The following is a 24458-nucleotide window of genomic DNA, read 5'->3' as shown; positions in this document are numbered from 1 at the left end:
CTGCCTCTCTGCCTCTGCCTCTGCCTCTTCCTCTGCCTCTGCCTCTGCCTCTGCCTCTGCCTCTGCCTCTTCCTCTGCCTCTGCCTCTGCTTCCCTTGTGTTGTGATTAAAGGAGTCTTCTACCACACCCAATTATAGAGGTTTGTATTTTAAAGCCTTAATCGCAATATTGCGTAAGGCACAACTCTGTCTTTCCACCTTTTGATTCCTATTCACTCATGACTCTAAATAATGAGACAGCCAGTCTATTCTTGGTGACCTGGGAAACCAGTGCATACTCCAAGTATGTTGCCTGAACTTCAAGAAAAAGGAAATCAGCAAAGTCAAAATATTGAAACCCCACTGTCCTGGGACCCACCTACAAGAGAGAACCATTCTGGAGTAATACCGTGACCCTGTGTCCAGCCAGCAGAAAAGAGCAAAACCATCCCACCAAGAGGCAGAAATAGATGCATTAATGGTGAACTGTTGCCCAGCAAGCACAAGAAAAAAGAATCACTCTGTATAGATCAGGTTGGAGACACAAGGAGCTGCCAGAGGCCACAGTATCCCTAAGGTAAAGCAATGCCCACTCACCAGAACCTATATCCCAGGAACACTGTTGCCCCACACCCTTCCGTGGCCCATAACAACTTACTTGCAATTCATTCTTTCTTACCTAAGCATCCTATGAAATAATAGGCGTTATTTGGCTTTCCTCCTAAAGCCCCTAAAGACTGTGGCATCTTAAAACACTCCTAAAGGGAAAGATAATGCAAGATTCTCAACTCACTTGTGGACTGCTGCTCACGGATCTCTGTGCTGACATGTGCAGTGTGATGGGCAGGCAGCAATGGGTTCAAGAAAAAAAGGAGACTTACTTTGAATGCTTCAATATACACAGGGTTGATTTGGTTTATGCCCAGGCGAAGGGGCACAATGAGCAGCAGGGGTTTCCAGGCTAGGCACGGGGCAGAGGTGCCCTTACTCTGACTGGAAGCAGTCAGAGAATCAGGAGGGCTCTCACCAGCTGTGTCAGCAGCACCCACAGGAAGAACACAGCACATTTTCTCTAGAAACGGAAGGCAAGAGATCTGAATGAGTCGGGACTATCTAGCACTAGGACCTTTTCCAAAGGTAAACCACAGGGACCTTGTATGCTGCTCCCCCTGCCTGGAAGACCTCCCCTTTGCCACTGGGAACCAGCCAGTCCCAGTCCTCACAGGAACTCCAGGCTATTCATGCAGATCCTTCATCTTCATATCGGACACTGAGCATTTGCTTAGTGTCCAACAGGTATTCTGAACTCACTCCAAGAATCTCAACTCTACATTATTCTTTCAGAAACTTGGAGTCAGGGACTATATATTTGGGTTTATCGAACTTGAATGGCAAAGAAAGGAGGGGCGGGCAATGGCCAGCCTCTATGGTCCATCTACTTGTGATTCAATAGATGACACACACTGGAGCTCCTGCAGCAAAAAGTATGGTATATCTTGGTATATATATATGGTATATATCAAGTTTTTCCTTTCAGAAGACTGGAAAGGAAAGGAACATGGCCGCTCTACTTGCCTAAACTCCCTGTCCTTGTGGAGTGGGTCACAGTATCTATTGAATTCCAGACTTCTGAATTACAAAAGGGACTACACCCACCCATGAGAAGGTTAACAGCCCAGAGACTCACTGATATCTTCAATGACCACTGTGTTATCCATTGAAACATAAACAGCCAAGGAATTCCATTCATCAAATAAAGCAAGTTTTCTGTGAAGCAACATATAAAGAAATCACAATTGGAAAAGATGAGAACATCAGTTGGAAGTTATACAATGTATTCCCAGATTACTAAGGTCACGTCACACTGAGCCAAGCCACAAAGACACGTGGACATTTCATTTCTAGGACATTTCATGCCCAGGGCTTTGAAGAACACCACAGAGCCACTGTATCTGAACATTGAAAAGAATATCTTGCTTTATAAAATGGAAAAATCTACCTCATCAAATGGCAGTATTCCTACTGGAAGAAAAAAACTGTCATCAATGTATCTGTCCTGAAAATCCCAACACATTCTGTTTCCTTAAATAAAAAACATTCTAAATTATTGTTTTTCCTTTAAAAAAAAGAAAAAAGAATGTCATTAAAATATATATTAGTTGGGGATTTAGCTCATGGTGAGTGCTTACTAGCAAGCTCATGTCTGTCGTGTCTCAGTATATATATATATATATATATATATATATATATATATATATATATATATGCTTTTGTTGTTCAGTGGCAGAGTACTTGACTACTATGTATGAGGTCCTGGGTCCATCCATCCAATCTCTAGCACCATATACATACATGTACATATGCATGTACATATACATATATATGAGCAAGGAGCTTCCCGTTTTAGCTAGTCATTGAGCCCCTGAGATACTCCAGGATCTGTCTCCCAGTAATGGGGTTATAGGTTATCTGCTCATTGCCCCTTTATTACTCATATGGTTTCTGGCGATGCAACCTTAAGTCCTTATGCTTATACTGCAAGAACCTTACCCACTGAGCCATCTCCTCAGCCCTGTTACACTTTTTATTTACCAATTTTAATTCATTAACTTTTTCAGAATAATAGTGACATAGTTTATGGCCACTAGTTTTACTTACTATTATTACTACCATTATTTTTTATTTTTATTTTTATTTTTATATTACTTTAGGATGGTGCAAAAGTGGTATGTACTCGGTAGAAACGAGATTTTGAATTTTGACTTGGAATCATTCCCAGGACTAGTGACACACTAAGGGACTCTGGTGATGCTGAGGAGTTACACAAAGCTTCAGTTCCAATCAGCTAGCTGGTCACCAGGGGAAACTGCTTGTTGGTCGAGCTGCAATGTCCAGTAGTATAGATACTGTAAAGACACAGTGACTTACAATATTTTCACATTATGATGGGCCTACCAGGATATAAGTCATCCGTCTTTTACTGTGCTAAAAATGTATGTGCTCTTATTATCTAAGGCAATCATAACAAACCCAAACGCACTCGAATTCTTATGAAGATGAAGATGGATGGGGATGGGCAAAAGGACACACAGTACATACAAGAGGAAAAGGATCTTCAAGCCCAGGAGGAAACAGGAATAACCAGGGGTGGGGAGACAGAGGGAAGGAAACTCATAAGAACACTTTGATTACAAATGTCATAATGGTATCTAACACAATATGCTTATTTAAATAAACAAAAAGGAAGGAGCTTCCATCTGTTTATTGTTAGAAACCTCAAAATGCAGAAGAAAGAAAGAAATTCTATTTGAAACCATATTTGGGGGGCTTGGCTTAGTCACTCTAATGTTTTATACATTCTAGCACGCAGTTTCCGTACTGCACTTCTGGAATAGGGCCAGTTCCCGTAAGCGGGGGTAATGATGCTCAGAAGGTTCTCTGACTAAGGCAAGAAAGCAGTCCCAGTGAAGTTGTACTGGTAGCAGGGAATAAAGCCATGATGAAAATTTTCCCTGGGTCCAGGAAATCCAAGCTACTCACCTCATGTGCACATCTCCAAACATGTTATTTACTGAAGGCTGGTTAACCATTGAGACAAAACCCCTTTCCTACTTTATATGGAGTCATAATACCCAGAAATTGAAATATGCTAGCAAAGGAGTCCTAATAGTCTCCGTCCTCTGATCCCTACACCTAGCCCCAGGTTCTGGCTGCCAATTCCATTTAGTCATTGAGCACTTACTGAGTGCTTACACATAGTAGGAAGTTTTACAGACAACTGTGGGACAAGGCAAATACAGTTTCTGCCGTCAGAGAGTTTTCCTTCACTGGCAGATTGTTAGGAAGGAGAAAACTACAAGAGATAGATGGCTTGCAGATACAGGGACTAACAATATTCACCCCAGTTAAAACCTGACCTTTCTAGCTCATCTCTTGCGCTAGAAGACAAATTGTAGAATGTTAAAAAAAAAAAAATGACAGTACCATCTTTAAACCCATTAACATAACAAACTGATTCCAAGACTCCTTTGGGGATTTTTTATGTCCAATAGACTGCAAATTCCTTGAGGTGATGACTGTGTCTCTGTCATTTCTGTATACCCAGTACTTAACATAGTAAAGGCAATCCAATAAATGCTAAATGAATTAGTGAAGTTTTAAAAAGCATATTTCAGTTAAGGGGCAGTAGTGTTATGCTTCATGTGTGAAGGTTAGAGGACAACTTGTATGGGTTGGTTCTCTCCTTCCACCATGGATGAACCTCAGGTCATCAGGATTGGCAGCAAGCACCTCTGCCCACTGAGCCACCTTGCTGGCCCATTAATCAGGTCTTTAATATTATACAGGATCAGGGTCTTTTTCTTGCTTAAGTCAGTTAAACCTCTGCCACTTAGTGTGAACCATTTAAATTCAAAAGACCCTCAGGCCAATGGTTCCCTGGCCCATGATCCATCTGTAGGATGAGACACAGAAACAGAGTCCTGGGGTATAGCCACATATATAAACACCAGTGATGGCTGCGCTGTTATATCATGACAGAGGTTTATGATTATCCACATTGAAGAAGTACGTGAACAAATGGTGGAGATGTTTGATGGCTTAGCAGGAAGGGGAGGAGGGCAAGCATACGTAAGCTGATGGGAGGTTTAGCCAGCTGGGTTGGAAGCATAAGGAGTAAGAAGAACAAGCAGACGCCAGACGTTTACTTACTTTATCACCTGTGCAACTGTATTTGGTCCAAACCATTCGCCAATTGATTTCCCTTCTCCTACACCCATTTGTGCTGTTTTATGTGGAAAAATTAACATGTTAGCAAAATATCTTTCATGAGCCACAGACTCCTGATTTTTTTCCCCTGAGGGAAAAAGTAGATGGACAACTTAGTGCAGCCATAGATAAGTACGGGGAAGAAAAATTTCAGAGGCATTACTTTGAAACTAGAAATTGATGATCTTACCCATCTGATGGATTGAATAGCAACAGTCTTTTCTATCTAGGAAACACTGCAGTATCCTTTGGTATTCTTTGGGTTGTTCTTTTTGTCTCTCCCAGTTCCAATCTTTTGTGGGGGAGGGGGGATAAAAAAAGGATTAAAATCAACCACAACTGCTTATTACCAGGCAATAAGTTAGAAGTAAAACAAGAGAGCTACATCCAGAAGGCAGGAATGGTAAGGTGGGTGTGTTCCTAAGTACCCTTCATTTAGATAACAGATACCGCAAGTTGTCAACTTCTAAGGATTCGCTGAGTAGGAAGTAAAAGCCAGGGCTAGGGGATGTGGCTACATAGTAGATCACTTGTCTGGGGTGTGTGCAAAAGTTAAAACCTTTAGATGAAGCTGAGCAGAGAATTGACTTGCCCCGATGAGGGGAGCTGGATAAGCACTACACAACAACAGGATCACACAGGTATCTCCTGGCAGCTATACCAACAGGCTTATAACTCAGATGCCAGTGTCCCATCTCTGCACAAACAGTAATGGCTTTTGTCCTTACATTCTGAACATTGCCAATGGGTGTCACGAGGGGAAGTGCTATTCCAACATACAAGAGTTTGTGTGGAAATAATATACACAATTCATTGCTAAGAAAGTATATTTTTAAAATTGTATACCAAGTAAAGAAAGAAAAATACTATAATTCCAGCAGTGAGGAGGCTGATGCAGGAACATTTCAAGAGCAAGGCCAGTTTAGACTATATTTTGAATTCAAGATTAGCCTAGGCTATATACAGCCAGACCTTTCTTTCCACAAAACAAAACAGAAGGGAGATAATTCAGTTGGTAAAGTGTTTGCTAACATGAGGACCATAGTTTGGAAACCCAGCACCAATGGAAAATACCCAGTGTGGTTGTAATGTGCACCCATAATACAGTGCTAGACACACAAAGACAGAAGGTTCCCTGAGGCTTGGTGGCCAGCCAGTCTAGCAAAATCAGGAAGTTCCAGGGTCAGTGAGATACCTTCACTCAAAAATAAGGTGGAAAGGGATTTCTACACTTTCATACATGCAAAAGAGCTTGGCATGGTGGCACAGACCTATAATCTCAATGCTCTGGGATGCGGATAGAAGCAGGAGGATCATGAATTAACTTGGTGCCAATTTGGGTTACCGGATCAGTTCTAGGCCTACATGGGCTACACATATAATTGAAATACAAACAATGTATGGAAATTTCACAATAAAACTTACTACTTTGTGCAATTAACATATGCTAATAAGATATAGATTTATCCCTTAAAACAACACTAAATCTACATTAAAAGTATGTATGGTTTCTTTTGCTCTTTACCCTGTTCCTCCTTCGGCCCTTTTCTCCCATTCCCTAACCCCTCTCTCTCCACGTGCTCAAGGACCTGCCTCCCCTCCCTCCCCTCCCCCCCCTGTCCCCTGCCCCTCCCTCTCCCCTTCCTCCTCTCTCTGTACCCTGAATAAATTCTATTCTATACTATTAAAAAAAGAAGTATGTATGATACTTGCTGGACACAGAGTCAGAGTATCAGCATTATATTCTTACATCTATACTGCTTCACCCTGGAAAAATCACTTCACTGCCATGAACCCCAGTTTTCTCATCTGTGACCTAGAAACGATGGCAGAATACAGGGAAAATGAGCACAGAATACCCCAAATCCTGGCAGGAAGGCAATAAGCTCTAAAACTCCCCAGGCCATTCCAGATCCTCTCCGAAATCTAGCACAGGACCTGTGAGTCTGCACAGTGAGATTAACAACAGCCAGCAAGGTCAGCTGCTTAATAGCGTAAGAAAATGGACTTATACTTGAATGTCTGAACGGGGTCATCCCACAGGGGTCCATGAAGAAGCATGCATATGTCCCAGAGAACTCCAAAACAAGAATTACCAGAAGGTTCTTAACTAATGAAACTACCTCCTAAGGAAACTAATTTAAGGAATTTTTTTCAATGTCAAATAGACGTTGTCAACTCAAACCAAAATAGCAAGAGGTTCCTTATTAAACACTTCCTTTAGGTCACTCACATCCTGTCCTGCCCACCACACCCTTCTTCCTGCTTGTGTTTGTTGTTGTCATCGTTATCTTTTCATTTTATTTTGTTTGTTCTATTTCGTTTTGTTTATTGAAACAGGTCTTTCTCTGTAGTGCAGCCTGGTTGGAAACTTAGTATGCAGGCCAGGTTAGCCTCAAACTCACAGCAGTTTTCTTGTCTTAGCCTTCTAAATGATGGGATTATGGGTATAAGCCACCATAGCTACAAGGTTTTGTTTTGTGTTTTGGGACAGGGTTTCTCTACGAAGTCCTAGCTGACATGTAATTCTATAGTTGAATAGACTGGCCTCAAACTCAAGAGATTTATCTACCTCTGCCTCCTGAGTACTGGGATTAAAGCTATGTACTACCATGCCCAAGTTAAGGCCACAGCTTTTTTTCATCTGACATTTTTAAAGACCCATCAAAAGAATAACAAAAATGCAAATTCATGACACCTCTCCCCAGGTTAATTCTGTCCCAGGAAAAGAACTCTTACATGAGGAAATTTCAGCCATTTCCCTCTCCTGATGGGCTTGGTTGGCTTGTCAGCTGGTTACTTGAGCTGTTATAAAGCAATTCAGGATCTGCAGTTTTCTTACTGAATGTTCTTAAACTAATAACAATAAGCAATATGGCATAAGTCTCTGAAACCATCTGTAATGTAAATGGAACTCACCCCTTCCCAAGTGTCTACAGATGAGGGCTTGAGCCAGCATCATCTGCCCACAGCGCAGCATACATCCCCAGCCAGCATCAGACGAAGGGCCTGTTCCCCCTGTCGGAAAAATGAATGGGTATGAAAGTATGATCCTTACATTAATCTCTTCTCAGTCATCGGCATATTTGAAACTATGAACACACATACATAGACATGAACTCTGAAAGAGAGACAATAAATGTATTTAGCGCTCCTATAGGGCTTGGACATAGGAATGGAATGTGTGAAGGTAGTACCGAATCAATGGAAACAGGTTCTAAAGCCAAAGACAAAGCAAACAAATGAACTGAACTTGCCCCTTAGGTTTTTTGCTTGGAGACTGTGAGCATGCATTCTATTTTGGTACGTGACTATCTATAACTATAGAGGACTATCAACAAGCAAAGTACCTTGGCTAAAGCACAAATGCTGCCACCAAGTGTGGACATGAAAATGATCAAAGACACATGAAAGGCTCCTGACTCCCATAAATGTACTTAATGAACTTTAAAGCAACAACAAACAGATGATAGAACTCTGATTAGGCAGAAGGCTAATAGGTAGTTATACAATCTAAACGCATACTCTCCTTACTGTCAGTGGGCATTAGAAGAATTAAATGAGAAAATATATAGCAGTTCTGGAACCCACACAGGATACTTGGTATTATGAGTTTGGTCTTATGTAAAATGCTACTGAAAAATTAGAAATATACTATATCTTTAAATATAGAAATTCAGCTAATAATGAAAATAGGTTCCATCTGAAGATTGGCTATAAAGTCACACATGTGGCCAGAATGAGCTCTATTAGGGTCCTATTCAAAAGGACCAACACAATCAGGTAGTGGTTTTCTTTTCCAACTCAGAGGTAGAAAAGTATTCTAGTGGTATGATCTCAGAAATCCAATTTCAAAGACGTCATCATTCCTGTTTAAAAAAAAAATGGGCCAAGTTAATCTCGCTCATTCTGGTCCCTTTGTTATAGGGACTGAAGGAGCAATGCCATATCAAGACTAAGGGAATAGATTTGTGAGCTGGAAGTAGAGCATTCAGACTCTTGGCTAATGCAGGGATTAAAGGTCAGATTAGTACAGAAAAGGTAGGGTGAGGTCCACATACAGCCAGATCAGCTATTACCAAAACGTGTGAGAGTTGACTCAGATAAATTGCTCAGCTCTACAAAGCTTTCTTCCTCCAGGGAACATTAACAGTTTAGAAATGAAGGGTACTAAAGACTGTTCTTTTATGTTCCTACTGCTTCAAGAGCAAAGAAAATGTTTGCGTGGACTTCAGGTATGGCCCATCACGGGAAGGTACATTTCACTCCAATTACAAGGTCTAACCCTGTATCAAAATGGATCAAACAAGTTTCCTTTTAGGAGTGTAACTTCTACCACTTGTAGACACCTTCCTTCTTTCCATGACATTAGGGAGTGGCTGCACTACTCGCAAACATTTTACAAATCTCTCAGATAGAGCAAATTCATTTAACTTATTGAATTATCCTTTCCTTTTCCCTAGGTGGCAGCTAGGAACAGATTAGAATAAATTCTAAGGAAATCTTTCTTAATTTATGTCCAAATGTCAAAATGCTCTTATCTCATAAGGAAAAAGAAAACAGAAGGAATTATTGTCTTTCCTGCAAGGCTCAAGCCTCTTTAATATGTCATACGGTGCCATATAGCAATAAAAGGTAATTTAATACCTAGATTTACCCAATTAAAGCTTATTTGATTTTTTTCTTTAAAAATGTAATACCGTCTGCTGCATGAACACTCAACGGTGGGTCGACATGACAACAGCATGGAGTCACAGGTGACAGGCTACTTCCACAATGACACTTTTGGATGAAATGTTAAACTTACCTGCTCCCCTAAATCAAATTCTTTGCCACAGTGAGCTGTTAATTCTGAGGTTTCTGTGATGTCATTGATAACCTCAGGCAAGCTGTCTACAAGGAAAAAAAGCACAGCACAACAAATGATATACCTACCAATCGGTGAAAATTTCCTTCTGTATGTAAACCATAGACGAGCACTTATATCAGACAACAGCTTAGATTTTTCTGTAATTAAATGTAAAGTTAAAATTAAATCGCCATATCCCATCTTTAAAAAAAATTCCTACATTTGACTTCTATGCCTGCAGCAACCTTATTTTCAAACAGTCAATCTAATTGATTGTTACAGGACTACAGAAACCTAATCTCATTTGAGTCTCGTAATATCAGTCCTTCCCTTTGCCTTCATTTTGACCAGAGCTACTCTTCAGGTTCTTCTAATGATAATATTTTCTGTCTCCTAGATCTCAATTGTTTTCAGGATCCTGACAGGTATTACCACTAAAATCATGCCCAAGTGACAAGAAATAGGAAAAACAACTATCTTAGACAACCCACTAAGGCAAGCATCTCCAACCTTAATGATAATAGTGTCAATACCCACTACCTATTATCTAAAACTGGGGGTTTATATGTTTAGAGGAAGTTCATGTGCAGGAGCAAAAGTGCGAATACATGCATTTAACTAAAATTGAAATGCCCCTGCTAACTGTATTAAAACTTTATCCATAGTTACAAAAGAGGGAAATAAATGTCCCTGCTAACTGTGTAAGAACTTTATTCATAGTACCGAGTGTCCTATGTATGCATTTCATGTAAGTAGATGTATAATACCACAAATATCTTGCATATCTTTTCAAAGCATAGTTCTTGCATTCTATGATGCAAAGTCCCCTCAATCACTACAATTGTGGCTTCTTTATTTCCTCCCATACTTGGATCTTGTTCTGTCTTCTCTAGTCATCTCTTTCCCTCTTCTCAATACCATATGCATATTCAGGATGGAATCTATAGTTATTGTGTTTTTGAAAGTGAAAGTGAAATCCAAATTTTACAAATAGTTTCTAATTCCATCTCTTTGAGCAAATGGAAAAATAGAGCTGTATGTGTTTTCTTTCATTTTGCTGTCCCAGCACCTAACTCCCATTTAGGAAGATGTATAATGTTTAAGAGTAAGAGCTCTTGGGCCTGGAAAAATAGCTCAATGGTTATGAGAACTGTCTGTCTGTTCTCCCAGAGAATGTGGATTCGATTTCCAGCACCCATATGGTAGCTTACAAACACCTGTAGCTCCAATTCCAGGGCATCTAATGCCACCTTCTGGCCACCTGGTGCACAGACCTGAATGCGGGCAAAACATGCAAATACATAAACCAAATAAATAACCTTTAAAAAAACGAATAAGGGTTCTCTTCTCTTGTCTGGCAGAAAGGTGTCATGCATCCTAGGCTGGCCTCAAAATTTCGGAGGATGACCTTGAATTTCTGATTCTTCTGCCTCTACCTTCTAGTTCTGAGATAACAGGCATGACCACCAGTCCCAGTTTATGGGGTACTGGAGACACCTGGTGCATGCTAGGTGCTCTACAAATTGAGCCTCAGCCCTGATGCAAGAATGTGGTGGCACATTCTTATAATCATAGTACTCAAGAACCCAAGACTAGAGAATTACAAAAGCAAGACCAGCCTATAGTGGGGTGGGACTTAACTTGGGATTGAACTCAGACTGTGCTACTTACTGTGTACATAAACTTATTACTCGTTTTCTGAGGTTCTGTTCTCTTGTCTGTAAAATGAGGAGTAGCAATACCTACTTTATTGAGGAGCTATAGTATTAAACAAGATAATTCATATCAAGTTAATATATACATACATATACATTTATAAAGCACTTAGTTGATATCTAGCATACAGTAAGTCTGTGCCAAATGTTGCCAGCATTATATGCCTGTCCCTTTAAATGTTTACACAGGTCACTTTTGCCTCTACGTACACTATACTTTCTAACTTAGCTCTATGCTAGGAATGAATGCAAAAAAAATTAGTTTAAAAGACTGAGCATAGTGTTGAATGCCTGAACACTTTGGAGGTTGAAGCAGGAGGACTACTATGACTTTGAGGCCAATCTAGTCTACACAGTGAGTTAGAACTCCAGGTAAGCTGGAGGTATAGAGTACAACCCTTTCTCCAAAAATGAGGGGAGGCAAGACATCTGCAAATTAGTATCTGAATAAGTATCTGAATCAGGGCATATGTGGCAACCTTGATTTCCCTGTTGTTTGGAAAGTAGCACTAGGAAAGATTCTGACCCCTTCACTTTAAGTCCTAGAGAAGGACGGGAAGGTTTAGAAAGAAAAAGTCCCTTTCCCAAGTTAGAGTTAAACAAACAAGATCTCCTCACCACTCACAATTCTCCAATAAAATGCTGGGGCCTTGCCCCCGCCCTTTGATCTGCTTCCTTCCTTCCCTTACACTATGCTAAGGATTTCTGAAGATCTCTTCTTGGGAAGTAATACATCCTAGTACAGGCTTTTGACAGAGTCCTTTGTGGTTTCAGAGCACCATGTCTCTTCTACTGTTTAAGAGTGCTGTTGTAAGTGGGAAAACTGCAAATAGAAGTTCTATACAAAACCAGAATGAACTAGGATATTGCAATTATTAGAAGATCTGAAAACAGATTTCTTGTTTCTGATATTGTTTCTGACATCTGTGGCTTATGTGGAAGAAGCACAAGGACATGATAAGAATAAGAACTGTGTATCCTAATGACTGGATACTGGTTAGTGATACTATGAATGATTGCATGGTTTTGAATCCTATGTCTCCTGAATGGGGACAGGCTTTTTACAGAAATGAATAAAGATTCTGCTTTTGCAAAATGTACAAAAAAAAAAATCCTATCATATAAATGCCCTGCTAAGGTTTCTCAGGGTCTTGGAAGGAACTGTAAAACAAGCAAGTTTTCATTTGCTGCTCAGTAATCTGTCTCACAGTAGCATCAGCCCTTATCAACCCAAGAAGGATAATGAGAAACTCTTAGCCCCAGGCATCCATGTTAGCTAGGTCCTCCCAGACCAGTGACACCAGACTTACCTGTCTTAAGGAGATGTGGCTTCCCCAGGATCCATACCAGCTCATCTGTATCTGGGAATTCTTCTAGGTATTCAGTGAAAATAATAATCTGGTTTTCATACTTGGACATAACTAGAGGAAAATGAAGACATGTAAACATATTCAGAGATTGGACTTACTCCTGTGATTTGCTGACTTCTGCCTTTGCCCTGAAAATAAAAATGACATCAGGTTGACTCTAAGTGAATGTTTGAATATATTTGAATATTTGAATATTTAACCACAGATATTTAAAAATTTAAATAAGTGGGTACACAGCCAGCACTTTATAGACTGAGTCACGTTCCAAGCTCTTCATACTTCCTTTGACAATTTCTCATGGTCCCATTTAAAATGATATCTGAAAATCTGCATACCTGGATTTACTTTAAAACTCTCCTTTCACGGACCTTCTTCAAAAACAGTTCCTTAGGTAGCTTCTCCCCCCAAAAGTAGACCAAGATAAGCTGGTAATACTGGTATACTTGGCTCTTGTCTGTTTACATGGAAATATTTCAAGGTTTATATGCTGAGGTTTCTAACAGCCAATGCTTTGGAGGAAGCCATGTCAAGGCTGGAGAATGTATAATTGTAAGGATGATGTAGCCAGAAGCCTAGGTATTTCTACAGTGTTTTCATTTTCCATCTTACTTACTTAATGGCTTATACAAAGAAGGCTCTTGAGGCTGATCATAAATAGAACTTGTTCCTGAGATTCACGAATGACTATTGTGATGTTGAGATATAATTAAGAACTATATATTTGCTCTCTGTCCTCATTTCCTGGCACACAGCTCTGAAAATGCCTGCAATTTCCTGAGCACTAGGATGTCAGACATATCTTTTTTTGTTGCTGTTGTTGTTGTTCTATTTTTTGGTCTTTGACCCTAGTTCCAGACTTGAAGCTCAAAATCCCTTGGAATTTCCTGGGCGATAAGAGTATCTTCTGTTCTAATCAGGCTACTCCTGGTGAGCACTCAGATGTGGCTAGTCACCTGTAAAACTGGGCAACAAGTAAAAGTGTGGAAAGGTCATTCCAACCCCTATTCTGCAGGAAGGAAAGAGGTTAGAAATAGAATAAAAAAACAGCTCATGCCTACAGCATGAAGCTTCTATAAAACACTCCCAAATGCCACAGGTTGTACCTACAGAGGGAACAGAAGCTTCTCCTCCCCTACCTCCCAAACACATCTGCTGTTTGGCTATTTATCTGTATCCTTTGCAATGTTTTTTAACAATAAATGAGTCAATGTCAGTAAGTACTTCCCAGAGCTCTGTGAGCAAGCCTTGCCAATGATTAACCCACAGGTGGGGAGAAATGGGGGACAGCGGTGGTCATAGGAACTACACTTTATATCCAGTTAGTCAAAAGAGGAAACCACAGGCTAGGACTTACAGCTGCTATCTTAAGTGTGGGCAAATCTTTCAAGACTGAAAGTTTACTCTAAGATCTGACCCTGACCCCAGGTGGACAGACACTGTAAAATTAAATTAAATCATAAAAGACACTGTTGGTGTTTGCTAAAGAACTGGTTCATTGAGAAGCCACCCCCTTCAGACGCATATGTTTTCAGGGGTGCTGAGCGTGGTGAATGTGAGAACCAAAAGCTAGTTTTCCTCTTACATTCAGCTATAGTTATCTCTCAAGTCAAGTGAAATAAAACGAAACCCCATTAGTTGTCAGGTTATACTTTTAGAACATACAACCCTGTGATCTGAGAAGTGTTCAAACTCATGTTCACTTTTGTGGGAGGGAGGAACTGCTCTGCTAAAAGATTAAAGACAGACCCATGTAGGAGCCCTGCCTCCAAATTATTTCTAAATAACGTTCTTCTGAGATAATAGCAGTAACATAGGTAGTAAAGCAGTTTCTAAGCTAGCGTGTCAAAATCTGTTATAATCTGTAACCAGAGAAACAAAATTGATAGTTATACTTCACAAATGCATGCATTTGCCTGAGAAAATACATTGTAAGTTGAAGGCAAAGGCACCCGACATATCTCATCTCTTAGTTTTGAAAGCTCCCTAGCCCCTTTCCAAAAAGAAGCTGAGAGAGAATAGGGGCCCTTTTGTTCAGCTGCCAGGAGCTGCAAGGGTTCTCCTAAAGCAATCCCTACCCATCCCATGGGTGTATTTTCATGTGAGCTAAACTGTGGATATGTTTAAGTCACTTGAAAGGCCAGATTGTTTGGGATTTGTTTTCTAAATTAGAACCACGTTGTCTTCATAGAAATAAACGTTACTAAGTATAGAGGAGCCCTTGCCAAACATGAAAACAGGTGTCTCTGCTCAAAAGATTTTGTTGGAGGTTGAAGTCATAATCCATGAAATTACTTTTAGAAACACAGCTAAGTTGGTGAATTTTCTTGAAACGTATCACAGAATTCCTGTCTTTCGCAACTTTAAGTAGCTTTTCTCCTTTGGTTTGTTTTCATTACTAAAATTAAAGTGTCTGTAGTGTTTCAAACTTAAAGAAGTTAGACATGAGATGACTATCTCATTCCCCAGAGAGCATTCTGCCAGAGAACCTGTGCCCTTAACCTCTCTGCCTCTGGCCTCCAGCCCTGGCCCACACACAGGAAATACCAGGCTAAAAATGACCATTCAGGTCAAGCTCTTCCCAGGAGGTGGTGGGTGACAGAGGCAGGGCAAATCACACAGTGTACCTCTCCACCCCACCCTTGACCCATCCCAGGCAGGAGAAACCAAGTGGAAATGTACACTCAGTGCTCTTCCACAGTAAGAAAAGATAATGTTTAAGTAGCTTGAGAGGATCATGGAAAGTGATAGCCTCAGAGGCACCCTAGTAAGGCCGAGGACAGATGACACGGGATAAATGTACAGAACATATGCATACAAACCTTGGATATGTTTTAGTACAGGCTGAAGGAAATGATTCCTCTATTGCCAACCCTGCCACCATGACTCATTGCCCAGTTATCTGGTCAATTTGGTACAGCCCTTTAAAGTCAGTGACAACTGCCCTGCTTCATTTAGGATGGCTCTGAATAAAATGGTAGCCAAGGAATTTGCCTCTGGCTCTTTAGCCATTCGCAAGCTGTGGTAGGCGCACAAGATCATTATAGCTTCTATTTGTATCCTTTCTCCTCTTAGAAGACTCCCAGAATGCAGTGTGTCTGTCCTCAGGAAGTCCTGAAACAAGGCTGCGCATATAGAACACTCCGAAGATGAGAGCGGCAGTGTCACCATGTCTTAAATGCACCGGGGAAGAGAATAGGTCCAACACCAGAAGAACTGAGACAAAAGACAAGGCCACCTGAGAAGTGGTTAAGGTGGTGACCAAAAAAAAAAAAAAAAATCTCGTTTCTGACACAATTACTTTAGACTAACAGAAACCCCTTTAGTTCTTCTCACCCCACAAACTACATTTGGCTAACCTTTCAAATTTAACAAATCAAATAAGAAGCTTATAAAGTCCTGTTCTTTCAGGCTATTCAAAGGCAGAGATATGAACCTGCAGTTTGGTTGTCCAAAATTAACTGCTACTCAGCCTAAGGAAAAATAAACCCAACCTTGTTACATATTACGTTAGAATAATTATTGTACTGACGTCTCTACTGAGTTAGTTTAATGATTAAACCAGGATATCCTTTAACTTCTAGAACCAAAATGCCTCCCATCCTAAACTGAGGGGCTCTGTATACATGTTGGGGCACGTCTTTGCCTCCAATCCAGCCAGGAGACATCTTCCATTTTCTGCTTGGTAAAGCTCAAGAATGAGAATCATGTGCCCTGAACATGCACACAGCCTTGGAAATGTAACAGCCTTGTGTATACGTGTGTTTTCCACATCCTCAGGACTATCTCAAGCTTCTAGAAATCCTCAAGGTGTGTCATCCCTCTGGTTTTCCTTGGATGCTTTCCGGTTGGTTAGCTGAAAAGGTTAGCTGCTGCTTCAGGCAACTGAGAAGTTGTGTCCAATGGTTTAAAAATCAACACCCTGGGTAAAAGGCTTTCTGCAACCCACAGTCAACATCACATACATAAGACTTATAAGTGAGGTCTTCCAAGGAACAACTAGACAGACGACCTGGAGATAGGTCCCTGCAACTGAAATTATAAAGGGGTCAGAGTGGCTGCTAAGCATCTGGATTTTCTGTGACTGGAAATGTTGTTTTCAAGATATTATTATAGCTACAAAGTACAAGTGCAAAGGTGGGAGGGAACAAGTTAAAAACACAGAAAAGGCCCTTCTTCCCAACATGTTGCTTGTTTGCTTGGATACAAGGCCCCTGTATTGATGCAAGCCTTCTCATTTACGGAGTTCTGAAGAAACTGAGTCTGACACACACTGCCAGTTGTTTTTGTTTTTGTTTTTGTTTTTTTTCATTGCCATTAACGAGTGAATATTCAGAGGCCCTTGTTCTGCCATTTTTGCTGATGTCATACTTTTCCCAAGGATTCACTCTATTTTCTCAGGGTTATCTTAGCAAATTGCAAGTAAATGAAAACAAAAACATTTACAAAACAAGACTTCAAGATACTATGAACCTTGTGCTAAAGAAAGAAATACCACAAGCTCTTTAAAATAGAGTTAAAAGGTCACAGAGTTAAAAGGGTCAGGAGGAATTTGTAAAAGAGGTTAGCTCCCCGTGGGTTCCTTTCTAACTTCAAGCAAGGACTGCTGGTACCAAGTCAGCCTCCACCGCAGTACATGCAGATTTAACATAGCATTGGTAAGTCACATCTTCAAAATCAAAACATCCACAGGAGAAAACTCATGCAAACACCTGAATAGCCATTCATAGTTCATTCCATAAACTTTACAGGGTACCTACTGTGTGCATAGGGGAAAATTAGTAAAGTACAGTTTTGGTCCTTCAGAGCTTTTGAATCTCTAAGGAAAGATGGTTCAGGAATCAGTTAATAGCAGAATGTAGAACATATGGAGGAGAGTGGGAAAAAGAAAGAGCACAGGCCCAAGTAGGGATGAATGTACCTTTTCAAATTTAAGAAAGGTGATACGAGAGCTAAGCCTTCATGGCTGCTGAGATGATGCTGTGCCCTGCTCTAAGTTACTTCATATTGTACACAACAGTGATTTTCAGGCTGCCTTGTCCTGATTGACTCCATTTTACAAGCAGCATGTGCTTTGAGTTTGAGCACAGATGCAGTCAAGATTACTCCAGATTCCATAGTGTACACCACCCAGGGAAGGGCCAGCACCACCCAGGAAGCACAGACTAATTTTTTTCCAGAAAGTACAAGCATTAACACTTATAAACTGATACGCTGGGACAATATGAATCCGCTGGCATATTAAAAGCATATCAGGATAAAGAAACAGGCCCAAGAACTTAGCAAACTCACCAGGACATGTACACCACTTGCACCTGGACCCTGAAGGACACCTAATACTTGATGACGATAACCCCCAGAGACCTGCTATCTGACCACTCAGTATGTTTATCCAGGGACTAACAGCAACTCGTGACTGTCCCCAGGGTTTCAGATCAGCTTGTTCCCTACAGCTATTCAAATTGTTGTCCATACATCTGTTAGTCTGTCTAGACTTGCTCCTGAACCTTGCCTCTATAGTTCAACTCAGTCTGGCTTACAAATACTGCAGCTCAACCCTGTACCCCTAAAGTTCAGCTCTGAAAGCTCTCCCATCTGGGTACCTTACCTTATCACAGAGAGGATGAATGGTCTTTGCATATGCCCTGCTTCTCTACCTGTCTCCAGCCTTTTCAACCCTTCTGTAGCTATTCTATAACCTTCCCACATAAAGACAGAATTACTGCTTGATGTGCCGTCTGTGATCTGAGATTTAACATTCGTAATTCAGATTGTAATAAAACCAGGGCCACTTGACACACTGTAGCCAGCAGGCTACCAGTGTAACTTGTGAATTTGCTGTTGTCCAAGAAATTCTGCTTTTGTAGAAAGATATAAAAATGCCCATCTGTTTCTCATATAGCACACTCTGAACAATGGCAATAAGATAGAAGCTTGTAATGTGGAAGGGAGGAGCTTCCTGGTTGAGGAAACACTGAACGGACTTGGCAAGCAACAGAGTGTAGGGTGGGGTAGGCAAAATGGAGAGACTAAAAAATAACTTGGAGTTTTCAAGTGGGAATGATGAGACGTTGACAAATAAAGGAGTGGGCTGGTGGGTAACAGGCTTGGCATGTCCACAACAGCTTGGATTCACACGGATGGGTGCCAGGTTCAAAGGGAGAAGGAGAAGCCCACCTACAAAGGAATTTGAAAAGAAGCACAGTAGATGTCAGCCTAAAGTCAGGAGAAAAATCCAGAACACCAAAGGGCTGGCACATCCTAGAATGTGCCTCCGTCTCCTCCTGCCTGGGTTGATTGGTTGCCCTGGTCTCTGCCAGCCTCTGCTGAGCTCTGCATAGGCCATGTCCCCTCTTCGCTCATCTCTTTTCCAGGGCCTGACTTTTCTGACAATCGAGACTTAGAAGATTTTAAACAAGTGTTTCTCTGCCCATGCCACCATCTATCTTAGTTGATAAGAGGGCAGCACTTTGAATACATGGATGCAGAAACATGTTTGGTGGGGGTATAATAATATAAGACTTGGGGCTCCTCTTCTAAAACTGAGGACTTATAACATTTTCCTCACTCTTAATCTCCCTAGTCACCTGTCACTGAGGAACTGGAGGGAGTCACAGAGGATAGTTTCACACTGGTGCTACTCCTAAAACATTGAGTGGGTTAAAAATATTCCACTTTCATGCTGTGTCCAGTGACACTGGACAGTAAAACTCAAGCAATATCTAAGGCAGTAACAACACTCCAATACTTAGCTCATGACTCATGCAGAAACTATGGAATTGACACTATCTAGTCAAAATAAATAGCATGTTAATTGGTTTTCTGATTTTTATATCTGATTCTCTGTTATTTCCCATACCTAGCATGGTACGGAGAAGGAGTTTCTGTTGGAACTTAACCTGTGACCTTGAAGGACTGAACCATACTTCTTTGAACCTCAGATTCTTCTATTTTATGATATAGATATATTTTTAAAACTTCAGGCCATAATTTACCAAGGACTAAGATGTCTACATAGTGTGTTGTAGTTAGTACTGTTGGGTGGGCATGGCCACACCCTGACCAGGACTACTTAGATGCACCATCAATTTAAACTTTGATCTCACTTCAGGTCCCCAGAAACAGACTTGTGGGTTTGTCGAATGGCTTTTCCCCTCTTCACAGTATGACAACATTGAATACATCTCCTTTTTATAAAAGCTTTCTACTTTAAAAACAAATAAATAAAATTGAGAGCTGGGAAGATGATTCAGTGGGTAAAAGCAATGAAGTTTGAGTCTCCAGTCCTCATAACAATAAAAAATGTCAGGCATGGTCTTGATTGTCTGTAATCTTAGCACTGGGCTATGGCGGATGTGGGGGTGCAGTGTGGGAAAGATAGAAAGATCCCAGGAGTTCATTGGCCAGTCAGCCTAGTCAAAAGAAAAATGAAAGAGCCTGTCTCAAGAGAATAAGACAGCCAGCCATGGAGGGAAACACCAAATATCCCCCTCACTTCTATATACACGGAAGCCTATGAGACATATTCCTCCCTACACACACACACACACACACACACACACACACACACACACACACACACACACACAACACAAAAACCAAAACCAAGTAAAATACATAGAATAACACAGAGGGTATTAGAGTATGCTTATTATGGTGTTTCATAAAACTTTCTTATTTTTGCATAAACTTAGAGTGTAGTATAAAGTGTATTTTTCATAATGTGATTATCAAAAAGGTTAGAACGCCACTTGTCCAATACACTAGACACTAGCTACACATGCCTTTTAAAATTAAAAGCAATTTAAAAATGGAAGAGGTTTGGAGAGTGGCTAAGTGAAAGGCAAAGGGGCATGGCTAGCAGACATGAGGCTCTGACTTCAAGTTTCAGCATCAACTGAAAACTCAGGTCTTCAGCTGGGTGGTGTGGTACACAGCTTTAACCCTCAGCACTCAGGAGGCAGAGGTACGAAGCTCTCTGAGTTCGAGGCCAGCCTAGTCTACAAAGCTAGTCCTGGGACAACCGGGGCCATGTAAAGAGAATTTATCTCAAAAAAGTGAGTTCTTCATATCATTAACATACATTTCAGTCACTCAAGAACCACAATAACTACTGTGTGGGGCAGATAGATAAGAAATAGTTCCGTCACCTCAGAAAGTTATCATAAGCAGTTCTATCCTAAGAGCTCTTCTGAGGTTCTGTAGGAAGTGGGATAAAATGAGCAGATAGTAGGAGTTTGCTTGAGCAAACTTGAAACCCTGGAAAAAGATGAGGTCATGTGTCTCTATAAAGATGTGCCTGTATGTAACTTTTGAAGTAAATGAACTAAGAATTATTGAGTTCTGAACTTGGCACACAGAAACAGAAGAATCAAAAAAGCCTCACAAATATTCAGTAAGTGTTAAGAGAACTGGCTAAGTATCATAAAATGATTTACTATGAAGCCTATGTGAGAGAGATAAGGATAAAAGGCAACTTACAAGGCAAAAATCGACAATACTACGTTACGCGTTGTCAAGCTTCAACAAAAGGAAATCAAGTGGGATGAACTTTGAACTGGTGTTTACATTTTTTATTGAATTTAACGGAAATGAAGGAAGCAAGTCCTCCAGATGAGTAGAACACCATGTATATACGCACTGGAGATGGGGCTAGATTCTGGGCAATATTGAAATGTAAGATAGGACAGGTAAGATGGGACTGCATCATGAACTGTAAAGCTAGCTAGTGCAGCTCAAGTCGGGGTAAAGCCATTGATAGCTTTTAGAGTACTTGCATGGAATCCTGGATATGGACCCTTTAGAAAGACAGGGCAAGAACCACTATTTCCATCTTAGAGATGAAAGGATATAGTCATAGGAGAGGTGATCAAAACTGCCAAAGGTCAAGCAGCTAGTGAACAGGACTCAAACCAAGTTAATCTTATTCTTCAACCAGTATTCATCCTGTGCTGTGCTACTCATAGGTACAAACTATATCCAAGGACTAAAGACACAGAGACGAATAAAAATAAAAATGTTGTTGTAATAATTGAGGTCTATAATGTTCAAGGCCTGGCTTTAAATGCCTGGAAACCAGATGCCATAAAACGAACAGGAATGCAGTAGACACACTGAGTTAGAAGCCTATATAGTTATATTTAACTGGAAATGACATGAAAGCTACCCCAAAAGTAATAAATGCCAGCAGTACAATTAATATACTGTATCTAGAATTTTCCAGACAGCTAAAGGCAATGTTTTGAAAATGGTTCCTAAGTAAACATTGTTTTATATGTTTCTGCATTTTTGTAAGGCATTTCTATCTTGGTAGTGTTTCTTGCCTTTGTCAATTTTGATTTTCACTTCTTAAACTGTATTGGTCATGTGATCTGTTTCTTCATGCAAGTATTCGATGAAAAAGGAATAATGTGAAAAGGTCAAGGAGCAAGAGGCCACGGGGTTTTCTATACTCTTCTATAGAAATTGCCTATAATGATTACCTAAGTATGCCCTAAGATAGTTCAGTGACAGGGTAATCTTAAAGGATCTCTGCTAATGTCACTAAGCTTTAAAAAAGAAATCCCAGTCTACTAAGGCTATGCCACCTGAGAGAAAACCAACACGAATTCATCAACTTAGTGTTTAATGCTTCTCCAACAGGGGTGCTTCCCACAATTCCACTTGTTTCCTATTGTTCATTACTACTTCATAGTATCTGCTCTCTTTGGCCACAGATAAACTTCACGACACATGAGAGATTCCCATCTTTGCTTATTCCTGTCTTACCTGTCCTTAATTTCTTGTCTCACATGCTACTTTCTGGTTTTTCCCACTAATTTTCTCAACAAGAAATCAGGGTAAAGCTCTCTTCTAAACTCACTTTTATTTATATCTCCTTTATAGCACTGAGCCCTTTGTATTTTAAGTTACTACTATTTATGGACATCTTGTGTATTAAATATGTCAAATATATCTCTATATTAAAATGACCTCTGTAAAATCTCAGGTCATATAGTGATCATCTGACCCCTATAGCTCTAGTCATAATAATGCTTTACAAGAACCATACCCAAGGTTAATCAAATGTTTACCAAATACTAAGGCACATTAAATATCTAAAAGGCCAGATATAGTAGTACATGCCTATAATCCCAGCATTTAGGAGATTGGATCAGAAGGATTAGGAATTTGGTCAGTCTTGCCTATACATCAAGCTTGAGGTCACCCTTGACTGCATGAGACCCTACGTCAAAAAAATTAAGCTGTTTGACGCGATCAACCTAGGCTAAACCCTGGAAATAAAGCATACCTTCTGGTGAGAAATAAAAGTTAATTTGGTATATGGTACGATGAGAAAATATACTAGGGCCAAAGGATGCATAAATGTAGTTTATATAAGCTTCAGTTTGGGGGCTTAGAGGAATCTTTGAAAAGAAAGATGGCAGTAAAAGAGAGTTCATCAGATTGGGCAAGGAAAAGATACTAGAGGATAAAGAAGTGTGAACCAGGGCCAGAGGGAGATTTCTCAGTTGGTAAAGTGCTTGTTACACAAGCATGAGACCCTGAGTTCAGATGTGGAACACACACATAAAATCTGAATGCAGTGGCACGCCCATGTAATTCTAGTGCTTGGCAGTGGAGACAGTTAGATCTCTGGAACTCACTGGCAAGCCATCTTAGCCAGCTGGTGAAGTTCAGGTTCAGTGGGAGACCTCACCTCAAAAAATAAAGTGCAGATTGATTTGGGGGTAAACACCAAACACCAACTTCTGGATTCCATATATGTGCATACTCATGTATACACCCACCACCTGCATTCACTCACCTGAACACAACACCACAAACATGGACACCTTACATACAAAACACACACACTCACACACACACACACACACACACACACACACACACACACTCACAGAGAGAGAGAGACAGAGAGAGACAGAGACAGAGACAGAGACAGAGACACAGAGACACAGAGACAGAGACACAGAGACACAGAGAGACTTGAACCAAACACTGACAGTTCTGAGGGCAAAGGGAATGAAGAAGAAATGGAGAGAGGCAGGAGAAGGTGAGAGACAGAGTGAGGGTGAGGGAAACATTAATAGTGACTAGCAAGTGTTGAGGTTATGGAAACACTCAGCACCAGAAGATGCTGACCTTGGCAGCTTTAATAAGGATTTTTGGACTTTACTCGGGCTTCATGGAGCCTCTGAAGGATTTAGAATACCTCTGTAACTACATACAGAAATTTAAAAAATTACAGAAGTAGTATATCAAGTCACCGTCCATTAAAAACCCATGTCATTGTTTCTACCATTCACCTCTGATTAAGTGCTGTTAAGAAAACAAAGAGAGTGAGGCTAAGACACGTGGGGTTTTTTGTTTTGTTTTGTCTTTAAAGATGGTGTCATGAAAATGGTTAGGGGTGGTCTCCCTCTGGTCCCTCTGGTGGCAGGCTAAATGTTAGACCACCTCAGAAGTAGAGTGTTTTCCAGAAACTGTTTTCCTCATTTTGAGCACTTTCCCAGTTTTATGCTCATTTCCAACCACCTCCACCTTCTCCCAGACCACAGGAATTTTCCCCATACCCTTCCAATATAACACTTCATTAGAAAATGTTGCCAGCAGACATATGATGTTTAAAAATTCTTTACCATAGAAATAATATAAAAGTAAGTCGCCAAAGGCCAGTTTGGGTATTACATAAAAATCACAAGTGTGCCTTCACTTTCAAAATTAAAGGTGCATTCCAAGTTGATCCCAAAGCAAAGTTTTATAAAGTAAACTTGGTTT

The 24458-nt window shown here is 40.5% G+C and overlaps 1 protein-coding gene across 1 annotated transcript in view; it reads right to left on the bottom strand.

Moving 5' to 3' along the window:
- Nucleotides 1-190: 190 nt before the first annotated feature.
- The window catches only part of LOC116888590 (cysteine protease ATG4A), a 40409-nt gene continuing 16141 nt past the window's right edge, over nucleotides 191-24458 (bottom strand). Inside the window, exons 2-9 of the mRNA XM_032889889.1 lie at nucleotides 12621-12731; nucleotides 9682-9753; nucleotides 7666-7764; nucleotides 4937-5038; nucleotides 4690-4762; nucleotides 1667-1746; nucleotides 861-1051; nucleotides 191-737 (exon numbers count right to left, since the gene is read on the bottom strand). Of these exons, the coding sequence (XP_032745780.1) occupies nucleotides 645-737; nucleotides 861-1051; nucleotides 1667-1746; nucleotides 4690-4762; nucleotides 4937-5038; nucleotides 7666-7764; nucleotides 9682-9753; nucleotides 12621-12731 (821 nt within the window). The 3' untranslated portion in view covers nucleotides 191-644. The remainder of the gene's footprint in view (nucleotides 738-860; nucleotides 1052-1666; nucleotides 1747-4689; nucleotides 4763-4936; nucleotides 5039-7665; nucleotides 7765-9681; nucleotides 9754-12620; nucleotides 12732-24458) is intronic.

This window comes from Rattus rattus, chromosome X, assembly GCF_011064425.1.
Source record: "Rattus rattus isolate New Zealand chromosome X, Rrattus_CSIRO_v1, whole genome shotgun sequence".
NCBI lineage: Eukaryota > Metazoa > Chordata > Mammalia > Rodentia > Muridae > Rattus > Rattus rattus.
Note: the sequence above shows the minus strand (reverse complement) of the source record. Positions and strands in the feature narration are given on the sequence as shown.